Source organism: Rhodnius prolixus, unplaced genomic scaffold (genome assembly GCF_049639745.1).
Source record: "Rhodnius prolixus isolate KJV_2025 unplaced genomic scaffold, Rpr scaffold_12, whole genome shotgun sequence".
Classification (NCBI taxonomy): domain Eukaryota; kingdom Metazoa; phylum Arthropoda; class Insecta; order Hemiptera; family Reduviidae; genus Rhodnius; species Rhodnius prolixus.
Genome location: NW_027411635.1, coordinates 8,641,290 through 8,662,786, shown reverse-complemented (window position 1 = coordinate 8,662,786; position 21,497 = coordinate 8,641,290). Strand labels below are relative to the sequence as shown.

The 21,497-nt window shown below is 34.6% G+C and overlaps 1 protein-coding gene across 3 annotated transcripts; it reads right to left on the bottom strand.

Annotated features, from left to right (window-relative positions):
• Nucleotides 1-473: 473 nt before the first annotated feature.
• On the bottom strand, nt 474-20,981 carry larp (La related protein). Of its 3 annotated transcripts, XM_074142998.1 has the most exons (21): nt 20,007-20,981; nt 18,078-18,166; nt 17,858-17,917; nt 17,221-17,449; nt 16,636-16,740; nt 16,364-16,545; nt 15,983-16,104; nt 14,427-14,616; nt 12,878-13,289; nt 12,480-12,602; nt 8,742-8,806; nt 5,965-6,110; nt 5,638-5,851; nt 5,397-5,558; nt 4,453-4,682; nt 4,218-4,369; nt 1,931-2,075; nt 1,726-1,835; nt 1,499-1,632; nt 1,247-1,418; nt 474-688 (listed from the first exon to the last, which is right to left on the bottom strand). In XM_074142998.1, exons 1-21 carry the CDS (start codon nt 20,554-20,556, stop codon nt 627-629), a joined length of 3,654 nt encoding a protein of 1,217 aa, XP_073999099.1. In that variant the 5' UTR covers nt 20,557-20,981; the 3' UTR covers nt 474-626. The 3 variants fall into 3 exon arrangements, with proteins under 3 accessions (XP_073999099.1, XP_073999101.1, XP_073999100.1); XM_074143000.1 differs by lacking the exon at nt 16,636-16,740; XM_074142999.1 differs by lacking the exon at nt 474-688 and having other exon boundaries at nt 987-1,418.
• Nucleotides 20,982-21,497: the final 516 nt, after the last annotated feature.

The window sequence follows — 21,497 nt, the reverse complement described above, 5'->3', positions numbered from 1 at the left end:
TTTTTATTTCTCTTATTTCCTTCCTTTCCTACCTTATAAAAGCACAAACATTAAATTTTTTACTTATAAGTGATCTTAAAAAAAAAATTAAAAATAAAAAAATAATAATCATGTAATACAAATTAAAGAGGTAATACCAAAACAAAAATAATAAATAAACAGTTCCAGAATTTTTAACTGAACAAGTCCAAAAATTTCCCACAAAAATCCAAAAATTTCGACTGAATATGTCCGGAAGTGTGGTGTAAATAAATCCAAAAAATTAATGCTTGAGGAAGTCCCAAAATTTATCTGAATAAGTGTACAAATTACATACCCAAAAAATTCAGTCTAAACATGTCCATAAATTTCGTATCTGGACAAGTCCAAACATTTCGTCCGCAAATGCTATTCATTATAAATACAAAAGAAAAAGATCACTTTAAAATTTATTAAACAAAAAATCAAATTAAATTAAATTTTATTTGATTCCCAGTCTTTAAATTAAATCACGGACTTCATTTTTTTTTTTATCAAAAACATTTTTTTTGTGTCTATATATTTTATATATATATATATATATAAATATATAAATATATATATTATGTATATATATAAAATATGTTTTTTAATACAAAAAATATGGATTATTGCGGGTCATAGGATGAATTATTTCTAGATCGTGATTGCATCTTCGTATGTTCATGATCTGCAAATGTAAAAATCAAATAAATTAATAAATAACATATTTTGGGTTATTTCTTGGATAATTTTGGTTTTAGTACACTTCAAAACAATAAAATGTTTTAGGATTAATCTAATTCGAATTCTGATTCTTTAAAGTTTTTTGAAAGAAGTGCTTTTAAATGAGATAAGGGCTATAAAAATCTCTGCTTGTCGAGTGAGGATCTACAAATGATTCATACCTCGGTTAAAATTTATACTGTGTTAAACTCAAATTTAATCTGTAGATAGTATAATTTGGCATTACAGTGATTTTTTGTCTATTTTTTCTTGTCTGGTAAGATTCACTTTTAATCGTGCAATGAGAAAAGGCACCAATATGTTAGCTTATTTCTGAGGTATTAGAATTCAAAACAAAAATAGTGTGCAATCAATTAACTAGAATTTCGATTCTTTTATAGTTTTACGCTAGAACTAACGCTTGATTTAGGATAAGTTAGACAAGCTGCTTGGGGAAGACTTTCAATCTGGTTCACATTTCAGTTAATTTTGATTTTACAAAAAATCTCTTAAAAAAAATTACTTGTCGGTAAAGTATCATTTCTATTTCTAGTCATTCTTGGTGAGCCTATTGAGCCAGTTCTCGATCTGATGTGAAAGAATTTTTCTTTTACAGCTGTCTCCGATTCGCTTACACATCTACCTCGTCTTTTTTCCGAAGCTAATCGTCCACAAGCTCCTTTCTCTTCAGTGTCCTAAAAAATTGTTAAGATCAAAAACATCGTTTAATCCCACATCTCCTTCCGTAAAATACAATATTTTAATCCATACTTACGTCACATACTCGAAAATCTTCGATGCTCTTAAATCGTGAAAGGTATGTGCGCAATTTTGAATCGACAGTCAATTTAGAGCTGTGCTTGTAGTATTTCAGAAAGGCCCAAAATTTTTCCAAACCATATAATTGCCCTAAAATTGAAAAACAAAAAAATCGAGCAAGGGACTTCTGTACAGGTCTTATTTGAAACTTAATTTGGGTTGGCAACTTTTAAGTGAACTCACCATTCTCATAATCATTAATAGTTTCATGTTGAAAGTCCTGATACAACTGAGGTCTGAAGACTTTTTCCAAGCCATAACTGTAGTATCTAAACAGACATTCTAAACCGTATCTGAAAAACAGCAAAAAATCGTCTGGATTTAGTTTTTAAGCCGAGAGCGCCCGCAGAGACAATCAAGTACTTCAAGACTCGATAAACACAATCACCTGAAGCCTAATTTTGCATCCTCTAAGGCTAAAGTCTTAAACTCTTTGTACATAGTTTGATTAAAATGTTGTCTTAAGAAGAATGACCAAAATCTGAACAGTGTGTTCATTTCTTGTGACTGACCTGAGCCTAAAAGTTTACGCTCTGCAACAGAAAACATCTTGAACATATATACTTGGGCTTAAAGAGATCTCTTCTTCAATATTAGTCTAGGAGGATGTAAAGCCAGCATATTAGTATCTAAGCATTAGTATTACAAGCTAGAGACAGTTTTCAGCGTAAATCTAAAAATAACTACTGCTTCAGAATAGGCTAGACAAGGTTTGCAGTATACAGACAGGTAAAAGGACCAAAATTAATAATATCAGTCTTTATTTTCAATTTTATAATTCCGTAAATGCTCATTAACAGTTGATTTTATCCGTCCTTAGCTCGCAATTTATTGTATATCTGACAGGTTTCAGATTTTCATCCATCATCAAAGATAAATTAATCATCTTGGTGTACCCTATACCTAAGTCTCTATTCGACTTCTTATATTTTCGTCTACACTTACTGAGTGGCAAAGGTTCGCATTATGTGCGCTTCATCAGAGGGCCTGGGGTAATTACCTTAAATAGAAGTGGTACCTGGTATATGCTCTCTGGAGGGCATTGGAGGGAAGTATATCTGGCCCTAGAGATTGATTATCTACCCTACTACTCTACTATTCAACTGAAGTTCCCTTTCTACAATTTCGCTGGAGAGTCTAGTTCCCTTAATTTGGATGAACCATCCTCAAAACATCTGCAGAGCGTTGAAGGACAGCGCAAATCGAACCAAAGAATAGTTATCCCTAATTGCCGTTTCCTCGAGAGCCTGAGTAGTTATAAGTTGCTGGTGGGGGAGTACTTTGTTTCTTTAGTATGGGGGAATCTTTTTCAGAATATCTAGAGCGGGCACTGGAGGGATGAGTTGGCAACCAGTGAGTCAATACTCCTTGCTTCCAGCTCTCATCGCTTTTCCTAGAACTTCCTCAGGATTCCTGGATGCGTTGTTACATTACCTCAAGTGGTAGTGTGAGAGGGCTTATCTAGCTCCAGAGGAGGCACAATAAACATATTTAATCGAAGTGCAAAACACCCCGTTAGCAAGCAAGAAAAAAAGAGCTTGGTTTTAGAATCATAGAATAACCACTTATGAAGTAAAATTTTGTATGTTTTTTAGTTCTAATAAGGCGCCACGGTAGCCGAGCAGCAGGAGGCAGGCACGCAAAGCTAATATATGTTGTGGTACCAGGTTCGATTCCCAATCTTGGCCTTGGATTTTATTTAATGGTAAATATGAGAAGTTAATAGTAAAGTGTGTTTGCTATTCGCTCCGTCCACGTCACCATATCGGTAGTTGGGCGTAAAGCCCGTCTAAAAAAATAAGCATTATTTACTTAATACTTTTTTCATTTAGTTCTAATAAACATTGAGATACTTAACAACAAAGATATTAATAATATCAGAAAATGTATGGAATTTATGTAATTTATGGAAATAAAAGACGCTGGAAAAGACAGCAAAGCACAAAATTTTGTTTTATAATTAACAGAATGTTCACACACGTGTAATTATTGAAGTCAAACTCGAATCTGAACTAAAGAACGATCTGTAGCTTCGTGCAATAAACTAAAAGAATTTTATAGGTTTAATATATCGATAAGTACCGGTCTGAGTTTCAGTATATATAATATATAATATTGCTCTTAAAATAAACTAAAAAAAAAAAAAAACCAGGAAAAAAAACAACTTCTTTGTAACAGGTTGTAACCTATAAACAAATAAATATTATATATACATATAATATAGCTCTTCAATTCTTCTAATTCATCGGCCAATCCGCAGAATACTGTGAATACATCCAATAGGATGTTGGCGATCACATTTCCATATGATTCATTACTGCTGTGTGTACCAGGTCTCCGATAGTTCTTAAACCTGTCCAAGATCTTCAATATACACGCTAAAATTAATCAATAATCAAAATCTACATATTAGAAGGGGTCTAGTCTACTAGAGTTTAATCTCTTCTACTGAATTTGAAGACATTTTTTGTTTGTAGACCTTTGATTGTAGAATTTGTAGACCTTTGTAGAAGTTGTCACTGTAAAGGTACAATGAATCTATAGCTTTAGAATGCAGGCTTGAATTGGCCTACATTTCACCTATATACTGAACCTTATCTGTCAGCATCTGGGTTCAAAAAAATAAGTCTCGCTAAGTTCCCTTAGTTTTGTAGGTCACTACTGAGTTAGTTCACCTTTTAAGCATCTAGAGTGGTACTTATGATACACTTGATGAGTAAAGTTGTTCTCCTTGAGAAGAGAGTGTGATGGGTGCTGAAAGGTTGGTAACGATGAGGGTGTACTTCCAGACAGGTAACCTTCATTGGGGCTAGTCCCAGTACTACTCCTACAAAAAGACAAACTTTACAGTAATTCTATAATCATATAATACGCGTACACAAATTTTGCAATGTTCTTTCGTTATCATACCCAGTGGAAGTTGTCCTTGGTCGATGCTCTCTCACATCCATAATCCAACCCACATGATGTTCCACTGGTGGATTATTACTGTGTTTAGTCTTCCTTTTGCAGCCCTTCTCAGGACGTGTGGGACCTTTAACTACTGCGTAGAATCTGGGCGTAGTGGGTTTAATGCGTCCAGAACGTCCGATGCTTTCTGCCACCGACTTTGGTTCTCTGGGTTGTTCAACCTTTGCGACCTTCAGAAAATGTTTTTTTTCTTGTTTACACTATTTCGTCAAAAAACATGCATCCTACTTCTTTAAACCGTGTCGTGCAAAATCGTGTATTCTACTTGTGGATTAGGTGTGGGAGCTGTAGCTCCAAGGTGTATATCTCTGAATTTCCCCAAGATCTAACACCTTAAAGGAACTGCAAAGCACGCATATAAATTTCTTGAGATCGGATTAATCTAAAAATCTACAACTTACATATTACTAAGGAGAACACTAAGCATTCCCCTAAAGTGCCTGAGTTCAGTACACTGTACTAACCTAGCACCTATAGAATACCACTACAATATTAAGCAGTCTCTAAATTGGCGACTTCAATAACGTAGTTCTTGTAAAATAGTTCAATAAAGAATTCGACTACTATCTTGAGAATGCCTCTAATGTTGGTATACTGACACCATACAGATCTACTTTTCGTTTGGTATTGGGAACTGAACATGCTAAAGTGCAGAGGGTCCTCTGGGTCTTTGAGATGAGCTCTTTGAACCCCTCCCTTTTTGTAGGGTCATGAGCTCAGAAATTCTTCGAGGCGAACCTGGCCTTGAAGGAAATAAGTTGACTAGAACTTCCTAAAAATTATGACTAATTGTACTACTCCCCACCATAAGGGTTCAACTTAAATATGGTCTAAGTGATAAATTATCCAAAGGCGTCTTTTTATTAAAGAAAAAAAGTTCTTACCTCTTGTACGTTTACCTCATCAGACAGCTCCAAAGTGCTCAAAGATGGCGGAGGAGGTGGAGGGAGTACTTCTTGTAGTTTTCTAGGCGCCTTCGGTACCATCATTTCAAAATCCTCTTGCGAGATTATCTTTACCGTCTTGTATGAACTTGAAACTGGTGGCTGTGTATGCGAGACATAAAAAGAAAAGATAACTATGAATATTTGAGGCAGAGAACTACCTCAAAAAAAAAGTACTTACCCTCTCGCCCCACAAGCTTTCTTCATAATATTGAAGGCCGAGGTTAATCGCTTGCTCTAAATCTTGAGACATTTTGACCCGAGTAGTCCAATCACCTGTGCGATCATAACCTTCATGCTTGATCCCACGTGACGACTGTGAAGTTTGTGTGACAATCAACAATTTATTTATTTCGTTGTCACTCAATTCAAAATCTTCACCTTCATCTTCAGACCTGTTTTGGGAAAAACATCTTTGTAAAAACAAGTCAAAAAAATACTACCACCTCAATACCAGATAAATAATGAGATATGAACCACAAGCATTTTGTATCTATTTTGGTCTCACCAATCTGTGAACTGGTTCAATCGACCCACTGGAACGTTGAGTTCTTCATCAAATTGGAAATCCAATTCTTCTTGCTCTTCGACAGGATTTTGATTCAGCAACAGTTCAACTTTCTTGCCACTACAAGACTTACTTTTACGTCTCACCTAGAAAGATACAAAAAAATAAGGACTCTTAAGAAATCAGTGTTGGCAGCTGCAGTGCAGCTACTTTCGGTTGTACAAGTAACTCACCACAGTTTGTGCACTTTACATACTATTCTATGCACGCTGTAGTAGAGTAACAAGTGGTCTTTTATTGCATCTCGGTAGAATGGCATTTTATTAATTAGCTACTCTAATCATACATACTTACATACATCTTCGGCTCTGCAGCCCGGCCGGGCCTTGGCCTCCAGCAACTATTTTCCGCACTTCTTTCTGTCCATAGCCGCCAACCACCATCTAGAAACTCCAACTTGGAAGCATCCTTGCCAGCCTGATCCAACCATCTTGATTTCGATCGACCAACTCCCTACCGGAGTGTAATCCTTTATTCTCTTCGGCATTCTACCTTCGCTAATCCTCTGCACATGTCCCAGCCATCGAAGTCTACCAATCCTTTATACTTTTCGAAAGCTCCTGGTTGTACCTTTTCCTCCAAACTTCATCAACTTGCACCGACCCAGAGATCCGCCTTGATTTTTCTTTCTTCGTCTGCTTTTCTAAGTGTCCAACTTTTTGAGCCATACATTAATATAGGCCTTATCAAAGTCTTGTAGAGCATGGCTTTTGTCTCTTGAGCAATCATCTGGACTTGAGGTGCCTGGTTAACCCATAGTAGCTTCTACTAGTAGTAGCTATTCTCTTTTCTATGTCTTTTGAGCAATTATTTTCGACGTCCACTTATGTGTCAAGATATTCGAAGCCTTCAACCTTCTCAAATTTGTTATACCACTATGGAGATGTTTACTATTATTATTTTTGCCTATAATCATGTATTTACTTTGAGGGTCACTTATTAAAAAGCCCAATTTTTTTTTTTTTTTTTTTGCAGATCCTTTCAACGCCTTAAAAGTGTGCTCAAGACCTACTTCTTATCAGTAGATAATATCAACAACAATATATTAGTAAATAATATCAACATCGTCCGCATAAGCTAAAAACTGTACCTCTTTGTTAAATACATGACTTTGCGTTTGTAATTTAGAGTCACGGATCATTTTTTCTAGAGTAATATTAAGCAAATGGCATGTCAAAGCATCTCCTTGGTTCAGTCCATTTTTTTTTTAAGAGTATCCGACAGACAAGATTGCACCCTAATCTGACATTTAGAGTTGGTTAATGCGACTTTAACCATTTATATCAATTTCTGTGGTATTTTGAGTATCAAGTGGGTTTTTATTTTATCTCGATAGAATTGCTCTTTATTAATTAGCCACTCCAATTATTCCCACACCTATTATTTTAAAAGTAAAGTAATCGCCTATTTTTTCAGGCGCACTTTACGTCCAACTACCAATTAGGTGTCGTAGACGGAGGCGACTAGCAAACATACTTTACTGTGAATTTCTTTTATCAACCATAAAATAAAATCTAAGGTCTAAGACCGGGAATCGAACCCAGTACCATAAAACATATTAGCTTTACAGATCTCGCCTCTATCCGCTGTATTATTTTAATGGTTGTAAGAAGTAAATATTGTTTCTTTCCTTCAGTTTTCAGACTTCTTCATTCAGGGTTAGTTGGAAAGTAGAAGATTATATATGTTTTAAAAATTAAAAAGAATAGACCGTTCTAGGAACTTCACCTCAGCTCACTGTATAACTTCAGTTTTGTCTTTCCATAATGTTCGGAGTGACAGGCCAGTAGTGTACTGAAATGTTACTAATTACAAGAAATTATGTACCAAGTTGGTTAAATGTGTAACTCTGGTTATTAATGATTAAATATGCTAAAGATTAAATTAGTCATGAACAACTTAGGAGTATACTTGCATCATACTTGCTAGTTACTGTTTTACTCTGTAAGTTAATCAATAAAAAGAATCACTTTTGTTTTCAAGATAACACTGGCCATGGTCTTTCCAACAGATGAAATCGATTTTGCTTTTTTTAGAACAAAGCCGTCGGCTTCCACCATCAAGTTTCTGTCCAGATTGTTGACGTGCCTGGATTACACTAGTGGACCTTGCGTCAGCCACAATAACAAATCGATGCACAAAATCAGTTTGACCCTTGTTAAAAAGGGCCAGTAATTTTGTTAGCAAGTTACTTCACACATTTGTCACACCTTGCACAAAGTTTTCACACATCTATTTTTTCGTATTTTATTGCAGTTATGGCCGTCCTTCACATGGATAAGTTCTAAAGAAGTAAGCCACGTTTAAAACTTAGTCACCCATTTTTTTTCGATGTTGATAAAGAAGAAAGAAGACTAATTATAAACCTTTGGCTATAAACAAATTTCCGTTCGCGATTACCTGTTTACAGCAAAGAATTTGATAACATGATATTCTAGTTAATCTATTTCTACGAAATTCAAATTACACGACTGTTTGACATATCAAGACGACTATTGACCTACGCAATAGTTTATTAACGTAACAAAAATTTCAGTGAAGCACTATGTTCTACTTGCATATGTGTTAACTCAACTCTCGTAAACTAGTCTCGCCACGATACAAGCAAGAGCGCACACATTAAAGACCCAAACCCTTTTCGCTCTTGACCCGCTAAGCCTAGGGCAACACTCGACTTAAAAACAAACACAGATAAATACACAGTAAAAGATACTTACATGTGACACTTCTTTCCAAGATTCTTCAGCGGGTTTATCTGGAGATGACTGAGGCGATTTGACAGCTAGAACCAAAACTGAACGATTTAGACTTTTAAGAATAAAGTTTTAAAATAAGTGGCAGAGTTCTCCTTGAACAGATTTAAGCATATTTGTAGTGATCAGCACAATCTGACCCCCCGATACACATACAGAGCACCTGCAGTGATAGTTCAGTGCACTAGTAGGGTTTAAATAGACTTTTTTCCCCGAATACTCAAGCGCAAAATGTTAATTTAGGCTACTGTGTGTACTTCCTTATTTGCTACCCCTTTTACTCCAGTGTATTTATTATCCTTTTAGCTTTACGCCTTTACTATCCCATTTTAGCTTATGAAATATATATGGAATGTATTTTAAAAAATATTACATTAAACCTAGAAATTCGGATGTTTTAACGTTACGGTTAAAAAAAAAAAGAAAAAATATATATGTATATCACGGTTCGCCTAGAACGATTTTCATTGAAAAGTTCACCAACATGAAAAATTTTTCTTTCTCCTTATTATTTGGGTCAAAACTAACCAAAATTCACTGAAAACCAAATCGGTTTACGTAGCGGATTTTTTTTTTTAATTTTTTAGGTCAAAAAACGGCTTTTTTTTTGCATTGTTAAGCCTAATAAGGAAAAACAAAACAGTTTCTTGCAAAACCAATGCATGCATTTTGAAGCTGAGGGAATTTCCGACAGATTGATGTATTTTATAAATGATAAAAATGAAATTTCATTTTTATCATTTATGAAATTAAAAATTAAATTTCATTTTTATCATTTATGAAATTTAAAATTAAATTTCATTTTTATCATTTATAAAATACATCAATCTGTCGGAAATTCCCTCAGCTTCAAAATGCATGCATTGGTTTTGATTTATAAATGATAAAAATGAAATTTCATTTTCATAATGGACTAAGGTGGTAAAAAAAAAAAATTATAATATTTAGTTATCCTCCAATATATATGTGTGGGGCAGTGAACGTGTGTTTTTCCAGCAAATAAAAACCGTCATGAACTTGAACGCAATTCTATAAGTCAAGAAACGCTTCCTTTACACTTGTCTACGAAGACAGATTCATAATGACATAGATTTATCAGAGTCAACATTCTTATAAAATCACTTTACTTAAAATTAAAAAAAAAATAGAAAAAATTAATAGGAACTTAGTTGCATAAAAAGAACATGACGTTTAAAGAAAAGCTACACAGCTATATTCATGCTTTTATAATATACAGGGTGACCCAAGTTATATGCTCCACCCACTTTTTTTTTTAACGGCGGGAAATTTCGAAAAAATAAAAAACACATATTTAATCATTTCTAGTCTAGTTTATTTTCAGTGATTGACCCATTTTTTTAAACCCTTGTATCTCGAGATACAGCATCCAACTTTTGTTTTTCAAATGGAACGTTATATTTTTTGTTGCATATTTTTATAGTATTTGATCTCCTAAAAACAACAAAAAATTTTTGTTTGAAATCGGTTAGGTTTTTCAAAAGTTATGGGTATTTAAAATATGAAAAACAAATTTCAGTTTACTGTCAAAATTACGTTTTTTTTTTTTTAAAGAATCTATTCAAACTGAGCACAACCAACGGATAGGCGGCAAGCCAAAACTCTGGACTCCCACGCTTTGCTTGTAGCAGCACTTATCGTGGCGAAGTCAAGATCTAGGCAGGCTAGAAGTATTCGACGTTCAGGTTGCTTTTTCTACAAACGTTTAGGTGGAGTTATAGGAAATCAACTAATCGGCCCATACTTCTACAGAGAGAACTTAACTGGTGAAAGGTATCCAACTTTTTTTTCAGAGACATTTTGCCAGTTCTGCTTGAAGATGTTCTTCTACAACGTCGGATAGATATGTATTTTCAACAAGATGGTTGCCCGGCGAGAGTGGTTCGAGGTTAGCTGGGCAGAAATTTCCATTAAAAGTGCGTAAGGACTCACTGTCCCATCCAATGGCCACCTCGATCTCCAGACTTGACCCAAATGGACTATATTTTGTAGGGGTACCTAAAAAAATAAAGTGTAAAGTATCCTTAATCCCGTGGCTTTAGTCGATGATCTGAAACGTCGAATTACTCTAGGCTGCCTAGATCTTGACTTCGCTACCATAAGTGCTGCTACAAGCAAAGCGTGGGAGTCCAGAGTTTTGGCTTGCTTATCCGTTGGTTGTGCCCAGTTTGAACATTAAAAAAAATAACGTAATTTTGACTGTAAACTGAAATTTGTTTTTCATATTTTAAATTACCATAACTTTTGAAAAACCTAACCGATTTCAAAAAAAAATTTTTTGTTGTTTTTAGGAGCTCAAATACTACAAAAATATGCAACAAAAAATATAACGTTCCATTTGAAAAACAAAAGTTGAATGCTGTATCTCGAGATACAGGGGTTTAAAAAAATGGGTCAATCACTGAAAATAAACTAGACTAAAAATGATTAAATACGTGTTTTTTATTTTTTCGAAATTTCCCGCCGTTAAAAAAAAAGTGGGTGGAACATATAACTTTGGTCACCCTGTATAGGCGGCTGAAGTGTAAATGTGAATGTTCACGTAAGAGCCTTCAAAGCTTCCCCCCCATTTTCCAGTTCTTCGCGAATCTACCGAAAATGGCTTTAACAACTTTTTTATACTTACGTAAAGTACAAATAAAAATACAGCTATAATTTTTATTTGAATTTTTTTCCAGGAAAATGGTTTTAGGAGTAGGGGAACCGGGAAAATGTCATGATGAGCTTCCTTTAACACAAACAACGGATGTACATAGAGATGGCCGACGATGGATTGCGAGCCAAGTTTTAATTGTGCGATAAATTTATCAAAAAATGTTACTATCGAGAGTGGTAATTTAAAAAATGAATTGAAAAAATATATTTTGACAGCTATTTATACTTTGAATCAAGAGTGTAATAGATACAAAACTCAAATAAGTGTATTGAATCAAAAACTACAGGCAACGAATAATCCCTTTGGGCAAAAAGTAAGTTATGTTAAATTATGATAAAGCACTAACACCTTCAATAAACAGGTCAGTTGATAAAGTAAAAAAAGTTAATTTTAAGGTGGTAGTACAACCAAAGAGAAGACAAACCAGTAGTGAAACCAAACAAAATTGGAAAGATAAGGTAGATCCTTGTAAACTAATATTGGGTATGCAAAAAATGACTGAATTTTTAATGGCGGCGTTTAGGCTAAATGTTCATCCAAATTGGTTTAAATTTTGTGTGAATAGAATAAATAAGGTTTGCAAAACTTAACTGAACGTTGTTAAGATAGATAAAATGCAATCAAAGAATAATCTTTGAAGAAATCACAATGAATAATGTATTAGACAATAAAATAAAGAAATAATTATGATACGAAACTGGCTAAAAAGTAGTTTAAGAACAAAAAAACCAATAGGTTTTTGATAATTCAAGTAAACGCTAACTTTTTTGGAAAGAAGACTCAAAATGGGTTTGGAACCCATTTTAAAATACGAGAAGTAAAAAAAAAAAATAACCAATAAAAACAAAGAATTGTAAACGAGGAAAGAAGAATTAAATCTACCGTGGTTTTTCGTAATTATTACATTTTTCTTCGAAAAAAAAATAGCAAGGTTCAACACTAAGTTAAAAAACGAACTTTTTTAATTGCATCCAACTATTTTGGGTTTAACAGGAATTACTGGCAAAGTCAATTTTAGTACAACTTACCTTTATTCGCTGACATCTCATACACAGTTTTTTGGGTAACTTCGCTCTGAAACTTATCATTTTTTAAACTATTCTCAAACTCTGAATTTGATTTCAAATTTTTACAATCCTCCACAATATTTTCTGAAATTAAAAAAAAAAAATTAGTTGGAAAGTCAAATAAATATTGTTTGACTAAAATTTGTGCCCTGCGGTATTTCTAGATAGATAGATACTCCTAAAAGAGATTCTTCTGCTTCAAGTTATGAGGCTAAGTAATTTTTTTTCTTTCTCACTTGGATCATGACAAATTTAGGTAGAACAAAAATTATAGCTAATTAATTGAATTTGCTACGATTTATATTCTTTGGTATTTTTTGATTGGATTACTCTTGAATTAGTTGTTGCTTAGGGATTACCTTTATTAGTGATTTGAGGATCTTCTCCATCCATTTTGGATCCAGTTTCGTTTCCCTTAGAGTGTAAATTCTCCTTTAATACGACTGAAGGCACAAATTCTGGCACATTAGGATTTAAATTTTCTATTAGGGATGGTGAGAAGGACAATGGAGGCGGGGCTACTAAGGGCAAAGGAAATCCGCCGGATGTGTATGGTGCGCTACGATGTGACGCCACGGATGTTGCAGCTGTTGTAGATTCTAGATTAGTGCTGGTTGGATTAACTACGTTTTGTACGCCACCAACCACTGGAACTAATGTGGCATTCGGGCCTAACGGATGCATAGCTAACGGATGGCCAGAGGATATATACAAAGGATTGCCAACTGTATCCGGTATTGGCCATTTTAATGGATCAATTTTTGTTCTAACCTAAAACATAAAACACACAAACAACATAATTCTGAAGAATAAATGCAACTTAGGTTTTGCCTAATGAATGAATGTTTAGTGTCAAATTCCATCAGAGATTGTTGCTGAGCTCCGTCTGATTTACAAAGTCACGCGTATATTGCAAGAACTGTAGTTTTGCTTGGTTGAAAAAAAGAAGTTCTCTGCCACAGCGAGCATTTAGTAAGGAGCGAGGTTCCTTAAATTGGCGTTGAAACGCCCTCAGGTTTAGCTATGTATATGGAGTCACCTCTCAGGCGTTTTGAAACCTGCTAGTGAGCTTGCTTTTGTTTATGCTTTGAGCTATTGATTAAGATTGAGTTAACAGGGTGATTTATTTCTAATTTATTTATTTATTTTTTTAAAATATTTTAGGCGCGTCAATATCTGAGGTTATTGGCGCCCGGAGCTTTCAGTGCACAACCGGCCTCCGGACATAGTTCTCTCGTTACAAACAAACTGTCCATCACCAGCCAGTTTGCTGTAAGAAGCACTTAGGAAGAGAAAATCTAAGGGTCGGCAGCTAGATTCGAACCCGGGACCTCCGCGTGGGAATGCAATACACTAACCGCATAGCTAATCTCCTCCCTCAAATAGAATGATGTTACATTAAATTATTTTGGATCACAGTGAAAGTGGGCTATTTGACTACCCTTTTTAATAATATACTCTGTTCTACGTACTCTACTGGTTGGTGGAGATTTTTTTTAAAGTGAATTCACACTCACTGAAGTCTAAAAAAATCACATATTTCGAGTAAGAAATTTCATAGCATAAAACCTTTGACAGAACTTTGAGGAACTTAGTCTAGCTTCAATTCTTAAGTTCCAATGAGATTAGTTAGTGTTCAAACTAGTGTGGGCTCATTATATGATCACGGGTTTGTGTAAGAGTATCTTCCAGCTCCTGATTTTTTTTTAAATTCAAAACGCATTGACTTATGAGGTCATTTAGCCGAGACAACCAAAAAAAGAATGCAGTTAGTCCAGTCCTAGCAATATTGCTCAAATTGGCTAGAGTTTATCAGTTAGTGAGCTCTCCCATACAGGTCTGTATAGTATTTATTTATGATAAACCTGGATAATTGCATTTTAAGAAAAGCTAAGTTATCTAACTTACCTTAAAGTTATCCACTAAATCCAATTGATCCGACGAAACAATAGCAGATATAATTTTATTGATATCCGTGGTAAGAGCTCGGACTCGATGGAAAGAGGCGATCAAAGTAACAGGCAAATACCCGTCCCGATCCATTTTCCGACGAATAAATAGATCTTTCATCAGATTTTCTTCGGAGAAATAATATTCTCTGTAAAAACAGAATAATAGAGTTTCCGAATATTATGATTGAAGGCACTACACAAAAATGATTCTCAAATGATTTAATACATATCGGACGAATACCAAAAACAGCATCATTTAATAAATATTAATTAAAATTAATAATAATATCTAAACCAGGATTTATAACACAGAATCCACTCACAGACAAACATACAAAAATGATCAGCCAAAATTATAAAGATAACCTAGGATAAGAACCTGAGTATTATCATTGGCACGTTTAAAGCCAGTAGTAACTTAAAAATATTAATTAAGGACCAAGCAAACGCGGCATAGAATTTGCATGCGCAGCCTAAGCATAAAAAAAGTCATGCCTAATTGGTTAAAATAACTAAGAAAATCTCAAAACTAATCCTTTAAGTAGGCAAGATAAAATGGAGGGTTTAAATGTGACTAGAACATTAAAAACCCTGAAAACTCACAATAACGTCGCCATAATAATCTAAGCTTAGAAATTGTAAGGTTTCATAAAAACTACCGATTGGAGACCATCAAGTGAACGTACTGTAGGAAGCAAAATTGAGGTCAATGCCTGATTACGTCTGGTAAAAAACTGAACACTAAGAAGCTTCAACTTCTTAGTTTAGATTAACAAACACTAACAAGCTAGGATCGCTCAGTTACAGCAACAGAGTACTAAGCCAGTTTACTAGTAAGGAAGCTATTAACACATGAGCCTTAATATCATGGATACAAAAATAAAAAGGCTTCACAAAAACAACTGGGCAACTCGCTAAGAAAGCCAGAAATTACTTAACATGACAGGTTTGATTATGCAAGTGAGGGAACACTAATTCATAAGTGAGCCTCATGAGCTTAATATTGAGGAAGGACTTGATTGTTGAGATCACTGAACAAATCTGGCTCCTATAGTTTTAGACTGTTAGAGAAAGTACAAAAAATCCACTGACTACCTCTAATGTGTTCCCGAACAGCCTATCATTTAAGGCCAGGCCAAATTAGAAGAGCAGCAGCAAACTGAACCAGACTTCATAGACTGGGTTGGAAGTAAAAAGTCCGAAAGCAAAACTGGGAGAGCGCTTGTAAGCCTACAATAGAGGAAGAAGGTCTATTAAGTACCGATTACTAGCAATTCACTAAAATAGGTAATAAAAATAATAATTTTAAGCCAGAGACACCTCGCATTACAAAGTCTCAAATCGAAGCCTAAGATAGTAAATTAAAGCTTCAAAAACTTATAGCGAGTCAATAATTAAAAAAATTAAAAAAGGAGCCTTTGGATGAGACCGGAACGGAGCTGCATTCCGGCCTCTTACCTTGGTGGCCCCGTATATGACGTCATCAAGTTATCTTGTAGCCTAGATACTTACATCTGTTTGCGCAGATACTCCTTTAAAGTTGGATCATCTAAATTACTATAATTTGAACTATTATAGTAGAACGTTCCAAAATAAGGAACAACAAATTCACTACCTCCTAGGAATTTGTTGAGCTGTAACACAAGAGAACAAAGAATTAATTAGAGATCTGAGTATCAGGTGTGTATTCAAGTAAACAAAAACAAAAATTGGGCCGAGAAAAGGAACTGGTCTCTAGAGAGATAACTTTAGTGAGATATCAGAAACAGTCTAGAGAGATTAGGCATAGTCTTATTAGGATTAGAGATACAATCTTAAGGTTGAACTGATTGGGGATTGTCTTAGAATTTGGTAGTTGGGAGGATAAACGTAAAATCCAGAACACACATTAACCTGCGTGTAATCTGTAGGATAATCTGAATACTCAGTCTCTGTAAACCTGGATTTCGGTCCACCACGTGTGACACGTCCACGACCACGCCCGGTCTTATTCTGGCCACGCCCACGGAATCCAGCAGAAGCAGTTTGGTCTTTACCAGCTCTAGCATTACCACAATGGCCGCATTCCACTTTATCTGTAAATGAAGAGATAATGAAAACAACTGTAGTGTTCAAGGAAAAAATGTCAAGATTAATCCAACTGAAAAAATTATACTCCAATTTACCATCTACTGATTTGTCCTTGCTGAAACCTTTCGGAGACCGTTCCCTTTTGTTACGAGTTTTGTTGATGACTAAATCTAGTGGAACCCATTTATGTCTAGATACGCCTAGATCAAACAAATGAAAGTCTGTAAACGTTTATAAGATAGTACTTTAAGATAACAGAGAGAAGCCTAGAAAGTCCTTATTAAGAGCTACATTTAGGACAACATTAGGCTGAGTCATGTATATTAAAAATACACTACGAAGAGTCTAGTCTTATAAGTTCTTTTTAAAAGTTTAAATGACTGAGTTAGGTACGATACTAATACACTCTTGAAGGAATGTATCTGAGCTGAATAAGGAACCACAAAAATACACTCTTGAAGAACTATAGCTGAAGTAAATGTGCTTATAAGGGCAGACTAATTCATTTATTAAAGCTACTACTTACTTAAATAGTCCAGCATAATTAATTCCTTAGTAAGGGCTAAGTAATTTAGGCAACTAAGGCCACTCCCCTTCTATATTCCAGCCTTAAAAGTCTCCTTATATGTAAGGTCTAAATAACTAGCCTATAAACAATGAAGCTACCATAAAAAAGTTACCTTTGTTCCTACTTTTCTTTTTATTGTCAATATCATGGGGAGTATTCGGCTCCGAATCACTTAATCGTCCCGATGAAGATTTATCCGAGACTGAAGATTCTTCTTTCAACACTGTTAGATCTTTACGGCTTTGGATTTGATTTGCTGTTGTATTGGTCGAACTAAATGGCGATTTTTGCATGATGCTTTCCCCTTCATCTTGCGATTCAAGATCAACAGATGACTTTCTCTGAAAAGTGTGAACAATATATTTCCAGAGCTGTTGCGAAGTAGACTGCTGTCAAAGAACTAGGACTTGTTCTAGATCAAGCGGTACTCTTTTACATATGAACACGAAGTAAGAATGAAGCACTTTGGAGGCCCCATCTCAGGCAATGTTCTTTCAAAAAGCCTAAATATAACTTTTCCGATGAATTCCTTGAGGCTAGTGTTTTTACTGGTTTGAAGGAAGACTAGGTCAGAGACTAAGCCTAAATTTGGTTACGATACTTACCCGTGACTAAGATAAAACTACTGAAATTCGGCTAAAGTTCCCTTCGATAACTTGGTTTACGATTGAAGTGTGAAGTATGACTTATACACGATTAAAGAGACTTGATCAAAAAATTAACTCGAGTTACCCGAGTAACAGCCATACCTGAATATTATTGAATTTTTCTAATGATGGCCAATCTTCAGTATATGAAAAATCGCTTGCCTGCAAAAGAAAAAATGTTATTTACTACTAATACACCGATTCAACCGTAAATTGCACTGATAAACCTGGTAACTTAAAAACCTGATAAATCTAGGTAGTAAAATAGAACAATATATGTATCAACACAGCGCCTGAGGCCAAATTAAGGATTAAAACTTACCTTTTTATTTAAACGTTTCTTGTCCCAAGTTGCCAAGACGACTGAAGGAGATTGAGTTAGCTGATTCGTTTGACTACTGGTGCCATTTTCTGCAATCAATTAAAGAGAATTTTTTTTAAATCAGGAAATATGAACTTCTGTTCACTATACTGATTGAGTTTAGACAGCATGCTTGTAATCCGTTTACTCTTTCACAGGTCCCTATATTGAACTACTCAGGATAAATAAGAGGCATGCTTTCAGTTAGAATCAAAGAATTCATAGATCAAGAACTAAAATAAATAAATAAATAAATCTAAATGAAACCTAATCAAAACATGAACCGAACCAATCCATACTCTAAATCCATACAGACTGATTGAGATTTGACCACAGTTAACTAAATACGAATGCCAAGAAATGATAAAACTATAAACAAAAATGTCAGCTAGCTGCCAACTGGGATAAAAATAGTCTAACGATGGGCCCATTTTAACGATAACAAACCAGTTGTTTACAAATTCATTAGATATAAACAAGTGCCTAGTTCAAGTACTAGATAAGCTGTGACCTGCACTATTTGACAAGTCCTAGTAATAAGAGAAGGTAGTGGTACCTACTTAGATGGGTATTACGAGTGGTCAATTCCAATACAAGATACCACGAGCCTTAAAGTCCCGTCCCTAATACAAGTGAGAAAAAGGGCACTAATCAGATAGACAAGGCAGTATCCTAGAAATAAAATTACACAGGGCTGTAGGTACCAATGTTTGTCTAGGCCTAAAAACGCCCACTTCAAGTAATAGGTGAGACAATGGGCACTAGTTAGTGAGTTACTAAGAGATATAAGAGAGTGATAAGAGGTATTGAGAGTGCTCAATTGTAGAACAATATTAGCTACTGACCAAAACTATATGACTATCTATAATAGGTCTCAATTAGAATAACTTATAGAATAAATATTTCAATAAAAATAAATAAAAGAAGTGTAATGTACAAAACATTTTAACCTTCATAACAGTGCTAGTAGAAAGGTTAAGATGAACAGGATAAGAATGCAGAGAAAAAAGGAAAAGAAAAACCTGCAGCTAGTTAGAATAACTACATTACACTATAGGCACTAGAAAAGAACACAACTCATGAACATTGAAGAAAACATGGAATAGTATCCTAGTTCTAACATTAGCAGACAGCTTTGTCGGCTGGTACTCGTTGTCAAGCTCTAGTTCTAATACTGCTACATAAAACAGTGAGTCTGTACCATAAAAGACTAATATTGTTGCCATGTTTTACTGGCTAGAGCTAGATGACAATATTCAGAACCAGTACAAATACAAGCAGTAAACATCAGATGGTAAAGATTACTTTGGTAGCCAGCTTTTGGTAGCAAGCCCCGAAGTGCTTAAGATATTAGCTTGAAAGGCAGTGAGCACTGAACAAAAGGCATTTTTTGCTGGCTTGAACAAGTTGACTAGCTCTTGAACTGGTGCAAGATAAGTGAGCACCACATATTAAGGGTAAATTTAGTAGCCAGCTCTATGTGAGAAGAACTTGTTACTTACTGCAAAAGACAGTGAGCACTAAGCATGAAGGACAATCTGCCAGTCAGCTAGCAGATGCCAGAACCAGTTGTTAAGCCCCCTAGTTCTGATGGATTGCTAAATAAGGCAGTGAGCAATTAATATGACGGTCTACTTTAGTAGCTATCTTTTTTTTGCCTAGACTAGGTGACAACCTCTAGTCTCAGTATAAGGTGAGACAGTGAGCACAAGATGGGGACTGATGTGTAAGCCTGTTTTCGATGGCTAGAAGTTGTTGTTTGTCAATATAATAGTTTCTAGTTCTAGATAAGACAGTGAGTAATAGATTTGCAGAACTACTGGTCCATGCAGGTTGCAATTCCATAGTTCCCCAGTTTTTGTACTATGATAAGAAATGACCGTAACTTACCAACAGTATGAGGCTGCAGCACTCGTTTTTCACCATTAGTGTTTGGCTGATTGTTCAACTTTACTGGATTTTCCTTATTTATATTACCTTTAATTACTAACGCTGCATTTTTATTCACACACCACGGATTGAATTTAGGTAACGGTGCTTCTATAAATTTTTTCCTATCCCCACTGTCACTGTTATTAGAATCTAGTTCAATTATTTCTTTTGATTTGTCATTACTAGTAGTAGTTGACTTAGTTACAGTTTTATTATCAGTAGTTGAATTGGGAGGTTGTGTCATAACAGATGTATTTGTTGAAGCTGGTGAGGCATATGGTTGTGAACCAGTTACACTATTATTATTGAAGGTAACCTGTTTATTACTTTTATTCAATTGTAGTTTTTTATTCAACTGTGTTTCCCATCCATCGTTCTCATCATCTTTTACATCGAGTTTTTCACAATCACTGATATTCTCTTTATTTGAATCACCCATTTTACTATAGTTAACAAGAACGCTAGCGTATGAAGTCTGTGCTGATTCTTTGTCCAATTTGTTGGCCATTATTTTTATTTTTTTTAATTTACAGAAAACCAAGTTTTAATGAAGCCCCCAAAAAAATGTTAATCTTATTAATAGCAACAAGCTTTTTGATAAATTCCCATGCTTCTTGATGGTCTTATAAGTGTAATAGTTTTCTTTTAATAAAAATACAATCACCAAAAAATAAAAAGTTTTAACAGATCCAGTTTTACAGAATTAAACCTCTCCACCTTATGAAACACATTTTTTCCTAATCAAAAGAAATTATTCAACGAAACCTTATTTACATTATTAGAAACCATCAACACACAAGTTTTTTTTTTAAACAAGTAGACTGAATTGTTCATCCCTTTTTTTAAAGGATATTATTCCACAAATTAATTCAAGAACCATGTGGCTACTTTGTCACAACACTGAACCAACCTCAAAACAGACGTACACTCCTGATATCTGTATTTTCAATTCAGTTTTCTGTCACCTAAAATAATAGAAGTTATACGCAATTCTGTCATGTGTACATATATTTAGTTTTCTATTTAAATTTAATTTTTTTCAAATCAATTTGATAAATAAATGATAATTTAATTTAAACTTTTTTTTTAATTAATCAAATAGTTTCTGAATTTATTATTTTAAAAAAGGGAGCCCCTCACATTAACAATCTCTTTTAATATTTTCTTATATAGAACAGCCCATAAATGAAATACGTCGTAGAATTTTTTGCACCTTTGGTTATAAAACAAGATCTACCAGTCTTCCATTATTAACAAATAACTTTGACTAACTTTAAGGCGGTAGGTATGAATAATATCTAACTTTTCTTATGGTGATCCTCCAAAAAAGTAGGATGTAGGATAATGGGAAGAGTCAGGAGATCTCCTCCAGAGGATGGAGAATTTAATTCGGTTAATAAAATCACAGTTAAAAAAGTTATAGGGAAAAAGTAATGGGAAAATATTAGC